Source organism: Struthio camelus, chromosome Z (assembly GCF_040807025.1).
Source record: "Struthio camelus isolate bStrCam1 chromosome Z, bStrCam1.hap1, whole genome shotgun sequence".
NCBI classification, from domain to species: domain Eukaryota; kingdom Metazoa; phylum Chordata; class Aves; order Struthioniformes; family Struthionidae; genus Struthio; species Struthio camelus.
This window is the reverse complement of record NC_090982.1, coordinates 62,770,439-62,784,782: the sequence shown is the minus strand read 5'-3', so window position 1 is coordinate 62,784,782 and position 14,344 is coordinate 62,770,439. Positions and strand designations below refer to the sequence as shown.

The 14,344-nt window shown below is 36.1% G+C and overlaps 1 protein-coding gene across 1 annotated transcript in view; it reads left to right on the top strand.

Moving 5' to 3' along the window:
• LOC104152951 (tubulin-specific chaperone A) overlaps positions 1-14,109 on the top strand; it is a 33,836-nt gene extending 19,727 nt beyond the window's left edge. The window contains exons 2-4 of the mRNA XM_068928401.1: positions 2,185-2,290; positions 11,571-11,657; positions 13,058-14,109. Coding sequence (XP_068784502.1) covers positions 2,185-2,290; positions 11,571-11,657; positions 13,058-13,138 — 274 coding nt within the window. The 3' untranslated portion in view covers positions 13,139-14,109. The remainder of the gene's footprint in view (positions 1-2,184; positions 2,291-11,570; positions 11,658-13,057) is intronic.
• The last annotated feature ends 235 nt before the right edge of the window (positions 14,110-14,344 follow it).

Sequence of the window (14,344 nt, the reverse complement as noted above, 5' to 3'; positions counted from 1 at the left end):
CTACGTTGCAAACGCTCCACTGACGCGGCCTCTCTGTAGAGCTGCAGACCCCCTCTGAGGTTGGGACTCCACAGCTTTTTGCACTAGTTTGAGCGAGTGTCGCCACCGCCCAGCTTTGATCCACTCTTGCGGAACCACAGCATGAAGCTATTTGGGCAAAACATTTTTGGATGATATGAACTGTCAAATGCAGGAAAGAGTACCTGCTATTACGGTACTAGAACATGCTCTAGGAATTGTTCTCAAGGCATTACTGGGGTGCTCCTTCTATTGCAGTTTTAGTTCACAAAAGGTTCTTATCATCCCAGCACTGTTCTGAACTGTCCATCCTCAGCAGCACTTCTAGTGGAGCACTTAACTGTGACAAATTAGGAATTAATTTGCTCTGATGCGCTAACGTGACCATGAAGCTCTCTACAAGACCTTTATTTATTCTCTTTTCATTTGTATAATACATTCTTTGCTTCTTGGATCTGGTTATGTTCTTTTGGCTGATAAGTACTCCTACTTAAACAATCTTATCTAATCTGATGCTTGTTCTTGTTAGGGGAAAGATTTTCTTTGGCGAGCTCTCGGGTTTGCCTGAGAATCTCAGTGTTCATTTTTGTCTTGAATGGGCCAGTCAGGAATTACTTTATCAGTCTCCAGATCTGGAAGGATGGTTTGGTCTGAATCTGGCATTATGCAATCCAGCATATATATGAACATATACCTAAAAAAATGGGAGATGTAATAGCAAAATTGCAGTAACCACAAATAACTGAGCTTGATAATGGAATTACTATGTAAAAACTACTACAGAGCATCAGTCTAGACTACCTTAATGTTCCCTTCCAACCATCAGAATTTTTGATGTTTATCGATTGTTGTATTTGATTGAACCTGTGAAAAACCTTCACTTTGCATCTGAAACTGAAATTGCTTTGCATATTGAAGTCAGATAAAATCCTGTTAGTCTCATGAGACGGAACTTCATTGGTGCTTTTATCCATGTTTTAAGACCTACAGATTTTCTTAGCTTATTCATTTTAATAGGCATTCAGGATCTGCATTTCCTTAATAACCTCAAACATTACTTTCAAAGCAAATTTTAGTTTTACTTTTTCTCAGTGGTGACAGAAATTTGTTGTACATTTTATTAGCTGCATGCTGAGTTCTTCTCTATAGGAAATACAGGAAAAGTAGAAAAAAATACATTACTCTTGAACGTACACTTGCTAGCAAAAAGCATTCTGCTTCCAAATATGGTTCCATCATTAGGATTAAAATTCAGATTTCTTTCCCTTTGAAAAATAGGCCATAAAAAATCACTATTAGATAAATTATGGAAATACTACTTTAGTCTGTAACTCCAAAACCACCATCAACATAAATACAGCAAGTACTCTAAGGACTTTCGGGCTATGAGGCTACCATGTTATTTGGGAAATTTACTTTTTAGTATTTTGTGCCAAGCTAGTATGTGAAATACTGTGTTTAATGGCATCATATTGTGTTTAATCAGGAAAAAATATTTTGGGATTGTTAACTTGTGAGCCTGAAACTTGTTTCTTTTCATTTGAACGTGATACCTTTTTCAAACTTACTATTAAGAAGGATGCCACCTTAGCATCATTTTTCATCTAAGGTGTTGTACTTGGTGCAGTGGCATTATTCAGTAGGTTCAAAGCTATCAGAACCTGGATGATATTGAGAAGATCTGACAAATACTGATCTAAAAGCTAACGATAACAATGTTGCCTTGGCAGACATCTTAATATTAAGTTTGTTTCAGCTACCTGTGATGTGTGGGGTGGTTTTTTTTTTTTTTCAGATACAAAGATCGCTTTCTCCTTTATTAGCTGTCATCCAGATCTAGAAGGCAACCTCTTTTCTGTTTCTGTTACATATTTGAAATGAAGTACCAAGATACAGCTTTTTTTTTTTTTTTAGGATATTCTAGATGAATAAGCCTCCACAGAACCTTTACAATAAAAATATTGAAAATATTCTTACAAGAACTATTATATGTAATATATAAATTCAGCATTTCTTAGATACAGTTCTTTGAAGCGTTAAAAAGCCTTTCTTTGTAAAACTCATATCTTCTAGGGCTGCAGCTTTCAGGGATTTTTTTTTTTTTTGTTATCAGTGGTGTAACTTTTTACCATAACAGATTAACACAATCACTTGGTTTAATTGCAGACTGGCAAAAGAAAAAGTTATGTATGAAAAAGAAGCAAAACAGCAAGAAGAAAAGATTGAAAAAATGAAAGCTGAAGCATGTGATGATTATGGAATTAAGAAGCAGGTAAACTATCCTAAAATTTGTTTTCTTTGCCTCTTTGCTTTGTTTTAATCATAGTCATCCTTAAATAAGAGACTATCCTGTACCTCTTTCCAGACTCCTGTTATATAAATACTAGACTAAAAGTTCTGTTAACTGTAAAAGTCATAACTTGCATTGGTAGAAAGTTATTTTCCTCCAGAAGCATTAAATTATATGGAGATTGGACATGGATTATTAAGCACTTGGTGTCAGGATGGCTATCACTAACATTGAGTAGGAGGCCATCACGAACTCTATTTCTTAAAAATGCTGAGAACCTGAAAAGAACTGTTCTAGATAATTTCGGTGAATTAAGTGCTTGGTGGTAAGTATGAATGTTACCATGACATTTAGAGTGCCTGTTAGCTAGTAGGAAGAGGAAACATAAACTCCGAGTATGCATGTGTTTGGTAAAAATCATAGGCATCTAGCCCAGAGAGCAGTAGGTTAACTCCTAACAGCTGTTAGAGTTACTAGCTCTAGTGGGGGTCACTAGCTAGAAGTGTGCATGCTTGTAGTTTCATGCGCTCAAAAGGTTGATTTAGAGTCACAGTTACAGTACGGTGGAATTTTTCTTGCTAGGTTCCCCACAAAGGACAGTGGTTGCAGGAAGTTGGCACATGCCCTTTGGGAAGGAGAGGGAGCGTCAAGTTTCCTTGTCACTGAAAGAAGGCTTAGATTTGGGAGGTTTGCTTATATTCTTTATAGAAGTGTGGCTTCTCCGAGTTTGTGATCTTTTTTCTTTTTTCCCAAGTAAATTTGTTAACCTTTAACCATGCTTTTCCCCCGACAAGCATTTCCCAGATATAGTCACTTAAATCTTCATAGAAACAGTGGAACAACAGAAGAATAGGTTAAAGAAAACCTGACTGTAAAAGCTAACAAAAACAAGTTAAGAAGAAGCTAAAACAAATTCCTGAATAAATCCAGTTTGCAATCCATGTGTGCATGGCCTGTCTTGCTTTCATTATAACATGGGAAAGAAATACAAATGTAGAATTTGCAGAAAACACTGTATTTATAGAGCTGAGCTGTTTCCACCTGATTGCTGGCTGACTCCAAGATGCTGCAAAAATAGTAGTCTTTCTGAAGATCTGCTGATGCTAACAAGAACTAATGAATGCAATCCCCATTTTCAGTGTCCCCCATTCATCTGGCTATTTGACTGTGCGGTTTTCCTCACTGACATGCAAAAAATCACCAAAGTCAAGAACAGCAGAGGCTGTGAACTTTTGCTGTGAAAAGAATTGTAATGTACTATTTGAGGATTTTTTCAGAGAGAACAGTGGCAAAAGCCTTCTAAGTGAACAGTCCCAGTTCATTCAGAAACTGCCTGAATTCATTCTGAAAGCAATTAATTCCTCCAATGACATCTTTATTTATTGTTCTTTAGCACACTTTACTTTGCCTTCTGAAAGTTGTAAATATTTTAAGTTGTGATGAACTCAGAGGCTCAGAAAGAACATGCACAGTTGTCACAGGATCAAATCTTTTACACTAAAGAAAATTATACAATGGCAAAACCATTTTGCTCAAAACCAAGTTTTGGATGGACATAATATTTCTAAGAGTTCTTCAGGAAAATTATCTGTAGTTATACATTTTAATAATTGCTTTTAGTTAACAATTCCTAATCTGAATAATTGTTTATTTTAAAATATGTTTATAGTCTTTATTTCAGTAATGAAAAATATCATTTGAGAAGGGGAATAGATTCAATCATTTGAGACTAAGATAATAACTTTAAAAATATTTTTTAGCTGAGGTAGGAAATCAGCTTTGTAAATACAGATCAATCCACAGTTGAGGGAGGGGTGCTTTAAAGCTTTTTAGTGTGCTTTTTCTCATTTAGTTCTTTAGTTGCAACTCTGCAGAATATATGGATTAACAGTGCAGAAGTGACCAAAAAAACTTGTATTTCAACATGAATAATACTGTTACTATGATATTAGTAGCTTTACTTTGTGTCTGGTCTGTAAGGAGAAAGGATGAGTCCCCCTTGTAGAACAATAGTAAGGGTTAGACTTGGTATTTTCCCCCTAACATCTTACAGAATGGGGGCAGCTGGCGGTTCCTGGGAATTCAGGAGGTCTCTAGCTGTAGCAGTGACCTGCTAGGGTTGTTGGCAGTAGTTACATCCAAGCCTCCAGCCTGCACTGTCTGGGAAAACTTGTTTCATGAAGAGCAGATTTATCTCAGAGAAACAAAAATGACAGTTTTGCTGTCAGAACTGCTATATGTGTGTGGTAGACTGTGTTACCAAGGATGGGAATCGCTAGCCTCATCAGTTGGGAAAGCCCTAACTTTTTCATCACTTATAGTTCATTAAAAAGAAAAAAAAAAAAACTTTTACCATCTGGTTTTGCTTACAAAATGCAGATGAGAGATTTAGAAATTCAGGGAAAGTTTTTATTACAGTTTTATTTGAGCCACATTGGAAGAAAAACATAAAGAGCGATATTTAGAAAATACAATGAAAGAAAAGATTTTCATAAATTTTATAACTCAAAATAACACTATCTTCAACCAAAAGGCTTTTAAGAAAAAAAAAGGTCATTAAGCATTTTAATTCTGTATAAATGCTGGATATAATTTCTGCAAAGAGTCACAAAAAACCCATGACTGGTTCCAGCAAGTAATGCAGTTGTATTTCAGCGTGGATTTTTTAGTAATGAAGCCTTATTTTCTACACAGTTCCAATGATTCTTAATATATGAAGACTTTACACATCATTTTATATTTTCACGATATTTTATCTGTAATAAAAACTTCTCACACTCTAGTCATCCATGAGTGCAGATTAATGGTAAGAACCAGTAGTTTTTGTGTTTCTGTGGCTTTTGATTTGTCCTGAATTTAATGATTGTCCTTTACAATCTAATGCATTTATCTTCAGTAGTCTTGAGTGTGGGACAAGTCTGAGGTATCAACTCTTTGCTTCACCTCAGTGAGGTTGTGCATCTACTGCGGAGTTTCAGTTAACTATCAGTGTTTTTACTGATAAAGGATTGATTTTTTTTTTTTTGTTTAATAGCTATCCTACAATTCTAAATTACTTCTCATGTAATGTCATTCCCAAATGAAGTAAAAAATCTAATGAATTTTACACAGAATTTAGTATCTGCATGCTATTGAGTACATACAATCTTTATAATACAGTTTTTTCTTGCAATTATTAGCAGAAAAGTCAGGTATTTCTCTTACTTTGTTGAGTTGGGAGGTAGAATGTTTTCTGAAACAGCTAAAAAGGAAATACAGCTGGAAATAATTTATATTGTTTTAGGAAAATTAGTGTGGAAGATCAAAGTGAGCTACGTATCTTATTACTGGAACACTGGAATGCTCAGTAACTTTTTCATTGTAAATGTTTAAGCATTGAAGAAGTACCCTAGTTACCTCAGTTGAGTTTTTCAATCTTTAACTCTTTCCATCCTCCACCCTATCAGTTGAAACTCAAAGTTCTCAGTCTTCTTACAAATCAAGTACAGTAAGATTAAGTGAAACATCTAGTTTCATTGCAGTCTGTTTGCGTTCATAACTCTTTAGGTTTTCTCTAAGAATAGATGACCTCTGCTTAATAATCTGAACTCTGTAGCTCTAGCTGTTTAGGTGAAGAGGCAGTGGAAATGCTAACAGGGAGTCTGATGCTCCCCTTTATGTATTTGGAGAGTATCCTTAAGAAGTACAGGTTTGTCTCTTTAAAAGCTTAGCAACCTGGAGTTCTCTGAATTAACTACAGAGTAATATTCCTGACATAGAGGTGGTACTGAAAGGCTTTCACCTTGGGTTAATTGCCTAATGTGCGTTCTGAAAGGGAGCGATTGATGACAAATCATTGCTGTTACCTTTTTCCCCTTCTGTTTTCCAAAAGCTGTTTTTCCCTCCTTCCTTTCCCCTTCCCTCCCTCTCCCCAGTCAGATATAAATACCTCTTTGTATCCCAGATTCTATACCGAAGATTTGAGACATTTGTGCAATATCTGGAGTAAGTTAGTATGAGAACATTCTTTCAGTAGAAAGATTTGCCAGTGAGATGAGAGAGGATTCATTTATTTTTCAACTGTGCTCACTTTTCCTCTGCTCTACAGGGGGGAAAAGAAAAGTCTGGACTTGACTTTTCTGGCTCATGTCTGACTGGGGGACTACTCTGCTAAGTCTGTTCTGCTTCCAGTTCTGGCAGAGATATTTCCCCAGGTATTTTGCTTCCATAAAATGGAGATTCCCCCCAAACCTTCAAGTTTATTCTAAAACCTTTCCTAATCAGCCCACTTTTAGCATTACATTAAGCATGGATCCGTTTACATGGTGAGGTTCATACTCGCATCAACATGAACGATCAGGTAGACTCTTGAGAGCTGCTAGAGGAATGTGCTGCCTGTAGATTAAATGACAACTCTCTATAATTGATAATTCCATTATCATTCTGCAAGTTAATATTAAAGGAGCAGCATCTGTAGTTTATTATACAAATTATTTAATTCAAAAATTTTTGCATGGGGGACACTGAGTTTTGCTTCTGTCCTGTGAGCAGTATCTGTTTTTGAGCTTCAAGTCCTCTGTCCGTCTCCTCACCCACAGCTGACGATGAAGAAAACCTTACAGTTGTGTGTTAGCAGAAAACAGACAGTGACCAACTATTGTCCAGAAAGACCAAAGGGTACCTTTCTGCCTTGTACCTCCTAAGGTGATCTGCTATAGAAGAAACTGGATTGGCCCTCACCTAAGAGGAGTTACAGAGAAAGCTCAAATTTGAAATAATGAGGCATTTAGATCTAGTGAATTTTCTTCTTTCATGTTTCTTGCTACAAATGTAGTTAGTTTGTGGTTGATACATGGCCATTTCAGTGGCTAAAACATTCAAGTACCATAGAAAAGAGATCATGTGCTCCATTTTTTTCCTGTAAGCTTTTCTTCATGGTCCTTCAGAAGCGTTTTGATCAATATATTTGGCAAAGAACTCGTGCAACAGGCTGCAGTGGTTTCTTGCATCCTGTATTTGTGGATAACTTGAGCCTCTTTTGGTCCTGTCAATTGTAAAGCAAGCAAGTTGCCTCATAGGAAGTGGAACTAACAAAACCTGGTTTCCTGTGGTTTGGTTTTTTTTTTTCCTCTATATCCCCCTCTCCCCAGTAGTTACAATAACTTCAGCTTAGTATCGCATCTCCTATGATCTCCTGTCTTTCCTATACGCAGCTTTCTCTCACTGCCCCTACATCTTCCTACTCCCTTCATCCTCCCCTTCTTGCCTCCACCTCCACCCTTGCATGATGCCTTTATGTGCCCTGTTTACCACTGGGGTGAGAAATAATACCATGTTGCGGCTATAAATTATAAATAGGCTGATTAGCCAACCAGCAGCCCTAACATTACTGTTTACATTGTGCTACAGTCTTTTCTTTAGTACGCTTATGAATTTTGGAACCATTGGTATTCATGATACTTAGAGATGTCATTTTTCTTTTGGGTCTCGGCCATTCTGTCAAATGTAGCTGTAACCGGTCAACAGATTCCAAGTGTTTTATAAGCTTTCTGGTGAAAAGTAGTTTGAACAAACAGCACTTTTCTTAAACTGAATTATTTGCATGTTGTTTTTTTCTTTTTTTTTCCCTGCTGTCTTTGAGTTTGTAATTTTGCCCTGCCAGTCCGTAAGGAGAACCTGTGTCATGATTATCTATTTTCAGTTGCGCAACAGTCAAAGGGCAACCGGTTATGTGGCAGTATTTAAAAGCACCTCATTTTAATTACCATCTCACAGTCCCATGCTGAAACTCTGGTGATTTAGTCTGGCTCACTTCCAAGAAAGAACCTTTTTTATTTCAATATATTTGTGTGTGTGTATGTGTGTGAATATATGTATATGTATACATGTATAAAAGAAAGATACACACACACTGATTCACAAATCTAATTTTTCTTAGCCAATCTTTTGTGGCTAGAATGCCAGTCCTGTCATGTGAAGCAATACTGTCAATACACCCTATGACCCAGTTGTTTATTAGGCTATCCTTCTTCTAAGATAAAGGGATGACAGACCGCCTTATGGAGGTTTTCTTATTGTTGTTTTCGGATTAAAATTTTTAAAAATCTTTTGTTTAGTTTTGGGTCAGCTGAAAAAACTCTGCTTCCATTTTTTTTGTTGAAGCTGATCAAACTCTGTTGTCCCTGCTATACAGTACATGTCAGTTAGGCTGAATGAAATTGCTTCCTGCTGCAGAATACTTGATACTGATGCTCTTAAGCAGCAGTATTTATTTCTGTTCTAAGCATATTCTTAAAGTATCAAAATTTGTTGTTTTACTATAACGTAAGTGCTTGGATGATCCTAAATTAGAGAATCTGCCTCCTTTGAACAGCTCCGTTCTGCCCTGTTAAGTTGAAATAGTGGCTTTGAACTTTTGTTACTGTGGGACCTGCTAAAATCTTGAGTTGCTTACACCTCAGGCGTTACCTCCTCAGCTGTTTCTTGCAGGGTTGTGTTCGGCCTTTGGGCTTATTCTGAATGTGTAAAATTGATTTTTTGGTATGGTGCCCTTCCACTTAAGCAACTGGTAGGTGGATCTGTATATTTGCATCTGGCTTTGCTATTCAGCTTTATCTGTCAATGCAATCTGAAATGTATGGGAAACAGGTTGAAGGCTATTGATAGCGTATTACAGACACCAGTTCTTTGACATCTGATCCTAGGTAAATAGGTTATATATACGCCAACAATTAAAGACCTCCATCAAAGATGAGCAGACTACTTTCTTTTGAAAGGCTTCTTAGTAGAAATGCCTTCAATACAGAGAGACAATTGACCGGCAATTTGGCTGTTTGAAGAGATTTGTTATACTGGCTTTTTCAATACATATAAAAGAACTGGGATGTCATCCTCATTGTAGTCACAATAAGTCTTCTGGTCCTGTGTGCACTTATTGACAACAAATCCAATTTGCTTGTCTTTGTATATATTTTTGTGCTTTACTGCTTTTATCTCAACACTTTATTTAGATGCACTTCAGTTATTCCAGTGTTTAATACTTTTATTTGGCATTGTAATTCACAGTAACCTTGAAGATATTTATGGTTCTTTCCAAAGTTAGATCATTCTCACATAATAACTTTCTCAGTGACCTGCTTATAAGTAAGTTAAACTGCTTAGAATTCAGCCAGAAAGTTTCTAGAGTATGTTGGGAAAGGGGAGTAGGTTTGCTGTTTAATTTTCATAGACTTTGGAGAGCCAATGCTTTTTTCAAATTCCAATCTTAAAGCTTATGTAATTGTTCAAGCTTTTGACTTTGCATTATTATATACATTTGTAAAAGTAAATGATCTATCTGGGATTATTTTGTTAAAGAAGATTATTTGAAAAAGGTATTTATGCAAAAGTTATCAAAATCTGAGTAGCTAGTTCAGTATTTACTGTTGCCCTGTTCTAACCACTCCTGTTCTCCAGCTGTTTGCACCTACTGTGTGTAGAGGTTCTAAGATTTAACTTTCTTCTGATTTTTATTTAGTATTGCATAACGGCAGGCAAATGTAAGTAAAACTCAGGTAGCCCTTCAAATCTCAGTCAAATTCTATTTCAAATTGAGTGATTTGGGTAGTCTTATGTTCTTTTCTTGCAGAAGCCAGGACTACAGCTTGCAGATTCCAAGTTATACTTCTTCCCTTCCTAGAGAGCTTAGCGATCGCATATGTAAAATGAATTACTGCTTTCCACGTAAGCCACCAGCCTCACAGTGCCTAACTTGTTAGCAGTACCAGCCCAGGGAAGTCAGTATTGATATTCTCAGCCCTGTAGGTATTCTTTATAGAATGAAGTAGCAGTACATAAGGCAGAAGCATCATCTCATGCAGTTTATGGTGCACTATATTTGATGGAAGTTACAAACCTTTATTCATTTGCTGCTGACAGTGAAATATGCAGAGTGATTAATTTATTTTTAATATAGTCTAATACTGAATGCTTAAAGAAAAGTGATAATGCTGTTGAGAACTGGAACTTGTGGGTGCCTAACTTTTTTTTTTTTAAGCATCTGTTACCTATCTTGCTTCATTAAAGTAGATGGGTTTTGGCTTAGGTTCCCTGAAATGAAGTCAGAAACCAAAATAGCAAATTCTCTCAAAAATGGCTTGAACTGAGAACTTGAGCAATGACGCTTAAATGCATGATGATAATGTTTACTACAAAAGGACTCCCTGTATGCATAAATAAATTCTTAGTCATGGCTCATCCTCCCTCTAGAGATTAGCGTTCCCTTCAGTACTTCCAAACACTACAGCATTAACACTGAAAGGAAGATGCAACATAGGAATGACAGAATATAGTGCGACCATTTAAAGTAAAATTCTGTTGCAGGTTATCCTGAATGCGGAAGAGATTTTGTACTTTCATATCTAACTGACTTTAATTTCTACATAGATTTAACATTACTGAACAAGTGTGCACACCTTTTCTTTTCAGTGGATGGATTTCAGGTCCAGAAATGTTCCATGAAATAAGTGTTCCCTCATATAAATCTGAAGTTGTTTTCTGTAGGTGGAGGCAGGATGTTCAGATTCAGTGGGGTGCCCAGTTTAGTAATTTTGTTCAAAGTGCATGGTGAGAATAATCTTTCTCCTAAAATGAAGCACAAGGATAAGTAATAACTTTTTATGCATGATAAGCATCAAAAATATGAGCCTGCTGGTCTTTGCTTTTCATTTTTCTTTACCTTTGTCTTTCACTCAGAGCCTCCTGCAGTGTGCACACAATGTGATCAATAACTCAATAACTTTTTTCATGCAGTAATTATCTCTATGTGGTATTATCTGAACACTGTTTTTCTTTATTACCCAAAAGATGCAGGGGATATTTATATAACCAGCTGATCCCATTTTGGATGAAGCTGCTTCATGACAGCAGGAGAAAGTTTGTTCTAAATAGTGTTTTTTAACAAATGTTGTATGGAAACCTTACCAGGCAGTACTCTTTCTTTCTAAGGGCAAAAATTAGTCTAAACACTTTTTCTCCACTTAATAACTTGTATTTAATTAAACACAGAGGAAATGAAAATGTCTTGTAATATCTTTCTTAATATACATTAACAGAATTTTAAGCAATTATGACTAAGTCAGTGCATTTTAATAAAAAGCCTATTCAGAAAACATGCAACTGTTCTGAAGTTCCTAGATGATGACTGGGCTACTGATTTTTCAGAGTAAAGACTGTATTTTACTTTTTAAAAGTAAAATTTTGATCTGGAATACATTTTCATTTCATGGGCTTACAATTTTCACAGATCGAGATCTTGCAAGAATCACGAATGATGATTCCAGACTGCCAGCGCAGATTAGAAGTTGCACATGCAGATCTTTCTCAACTATTAGTAAGTATTGCACCAAAAAGTGTTTATCAAATAATACTAAACACTGCACATAATGAAGTGTTCTTTCTGTGGTGAAACTGTACAAACGTGTTTAGCCTGCAGTGTAATTGCAGCATAACAGAACTTGACTGAAGAATTACTTACAGGTCTGAAGACTGGCACACCCCTGTAACATACCTGTATTCCATTTCAGCTGTCTATGCAAACTTGGTCTGTAGCATACAAAAATTGTATGTGTTAGAATATTAGAAATGGTCTTTAATGGAATGTATACCCAACATACACTTAAGTACTGAGCTGACTCTGAATACCTGTGCTAGTTATACAATCAGATAAAATGGTTTACCTGCTTTAGATAGTTTTTCTAGTTTGTGAGGACATATACAATACGCTTGTAGTGACCTGAAATATTCAAAATACCGTGCTTAACAGTTATTTTGCTGTAATCAAGCAAAAACACAGCAAAAGTCCTTGCCTGAGTAATGCTTATATGATTTATTAATGAGGTGGGCATTACTGCTCAATTTTTACACTATGAATTACTTGCAGGAATAAATACTATCTTGTACAAATAGTTTCATGGAAAGTAAATTAAGTTTGGAGATTATCATGCTCACTTTAAAAGCTGTCTTATCACCAAGAACTCTTGTTACAGATGTAAATGTTACTGTGAAGCTAGTACTACACACTAAGTTAAGCCTCTGACACATAACCACTAACATGTAACATTGATCAGTTAAGACTCTCCTTTCAAAGGAAAATTCAACTTCTTTTGTCCTCAGGTGATGCACTCCTAGGGTCTTCCAAAATAGACACTTAGTACTTGGCAGGATTGGGCTCCTTTTGTCATTTAGAAAACTTGTCTCTTGACAGTTAGCTGGTTTAGACTTCAGTGGGATGAAGAAGTGATTTATACTTGATGTTATTCATCTGTACAGCATGGGATGCAAACCTGAAGTGAGAAACGCTTGTGTGGGGAGGTTACAATTATTTTCAAGAATTCAGAAGTCTAAAAGACTTGGTTTCTTGCAGCAGACTTGCTTTCTGTTCTTAGCTTACCTTTAATTTTTTTTTATTAATACAAACTTCAGTTTTTTGTAATTGTTAATCTCTGCTTAAGCTTTTTCCTAACAGAATTCAGAACAAGAGTACTATTGTCATTGATTCCAATTCTGATGTACTTGTTTTTAAGTATTTAATAGAATAAAGTTAGATATAGGGTCTACTCACATGACTGCTCTAATACTGGACCTTAAACCTGTGCTTTGAATCATGTAAATCTAGTATTCTCAATTTTGAAATAACCTTTTTCCCCCCCCCCCCCCCCCTATGGTTTCCTCCTTATGTTTAGTCACATGTCAGTTATTACTGAAGTACTCAAAAGCTCTTTTTAATTCCAGGAAAATGAAAAGGAATTGGAAGAAGCTGAAGAGTATAAAGAAGCACGTTCCATACTGGAGTCAGTGAAGCTGGAAGCCTAGAAGTTTTTCAGTACTCTCTTTATGTGTGTTAGCACTGGGTCCATTCCACACTTCTGTTTGACCACAGCTCTCTCAATAGTGTTGACTTGCTAAGGTTCCCTTTATGCAAATAACTAGCCTTTCTCTATCTCCAAAATGCATTGAATAAAGGATGTTCTGAAACATGTGTGTTCCATATTCAGGCAAAATAAAAATATTGCCACTTTACCTCAAATATAGAAAGAACAAAAAAGAAGCTTATGTAACGTAAGCCTAATAGTGTAATAGTTAATATACAAAACTTAACCTGAACAACTCAGGCTAAGAAACAGAGTACAGTTCAAGGGTCTAGCTATGTAAAAAGTGTGACAAGTCGATAAATGCTTTAGCACCTTATCTTGGAAATATTTTCAGTCTGTACTGAAACAGCGGATGGGCGAAATGACCCTTCAAAGTCACCCATCTTTCTTCTATGATACTATTTATCTGTAATTTTGCAAAGTATTATTCTGTGTTTCTTTCTTTTTGAACACAAGGCAGAATTAAGAGCTGATTCCAAACCTTTCTTAATTTGCCTGGGGTTGATTTGTAGAGCTCAAATTCACATTATTACCATTAATCAAGATTAAGTTGCTTTTTTCAAGAAACAAAATTTAGCAGCTGTCTAGTAATGTTGTCAGCTGAACTTACCGGTAGAAGTTCTGAAGTGAATCTTTTTCCCTGAAAGCACAGCTGGTCATCTTGGCCTGTGTGACTTTTTTTTGAGCAAAGCTCAAAACCCAGAAGCTGAGAGTACTAATGCATATGGGAACAATGCTAATCTGCCTGGAGGACCATTAAAACATTATGTACAAAACCTGTGGCTCTTTCAGGATGACTTCTCTAATGTTTCTAGTTTGAAAATTTTTTGGCATGTTCTTTAAGGGCAACACAGCACAGCGTACCTTTTGTGTGGTGCTATATGAAACAGTCTAATAAAATTTTTTTGTTTATGTGCCTGGGTTCAGGTAAACTGCAGTTTCACCTAAATCTATGTGCCTTAAGGATCTACCTGCTCTGCACACACAGTTATAAACACAAGGTTGTACTGATAAAAATCAATGTGTAATACTGTGGTATGTCTTCAGACCTATCTTATTTCAGATAAAAAAGATGCAAATAACGTAGGTAACAGCACTACAGCAGTGTAAGTAGCATAATCAACCACTTACTACTCCCTTAAAAAAG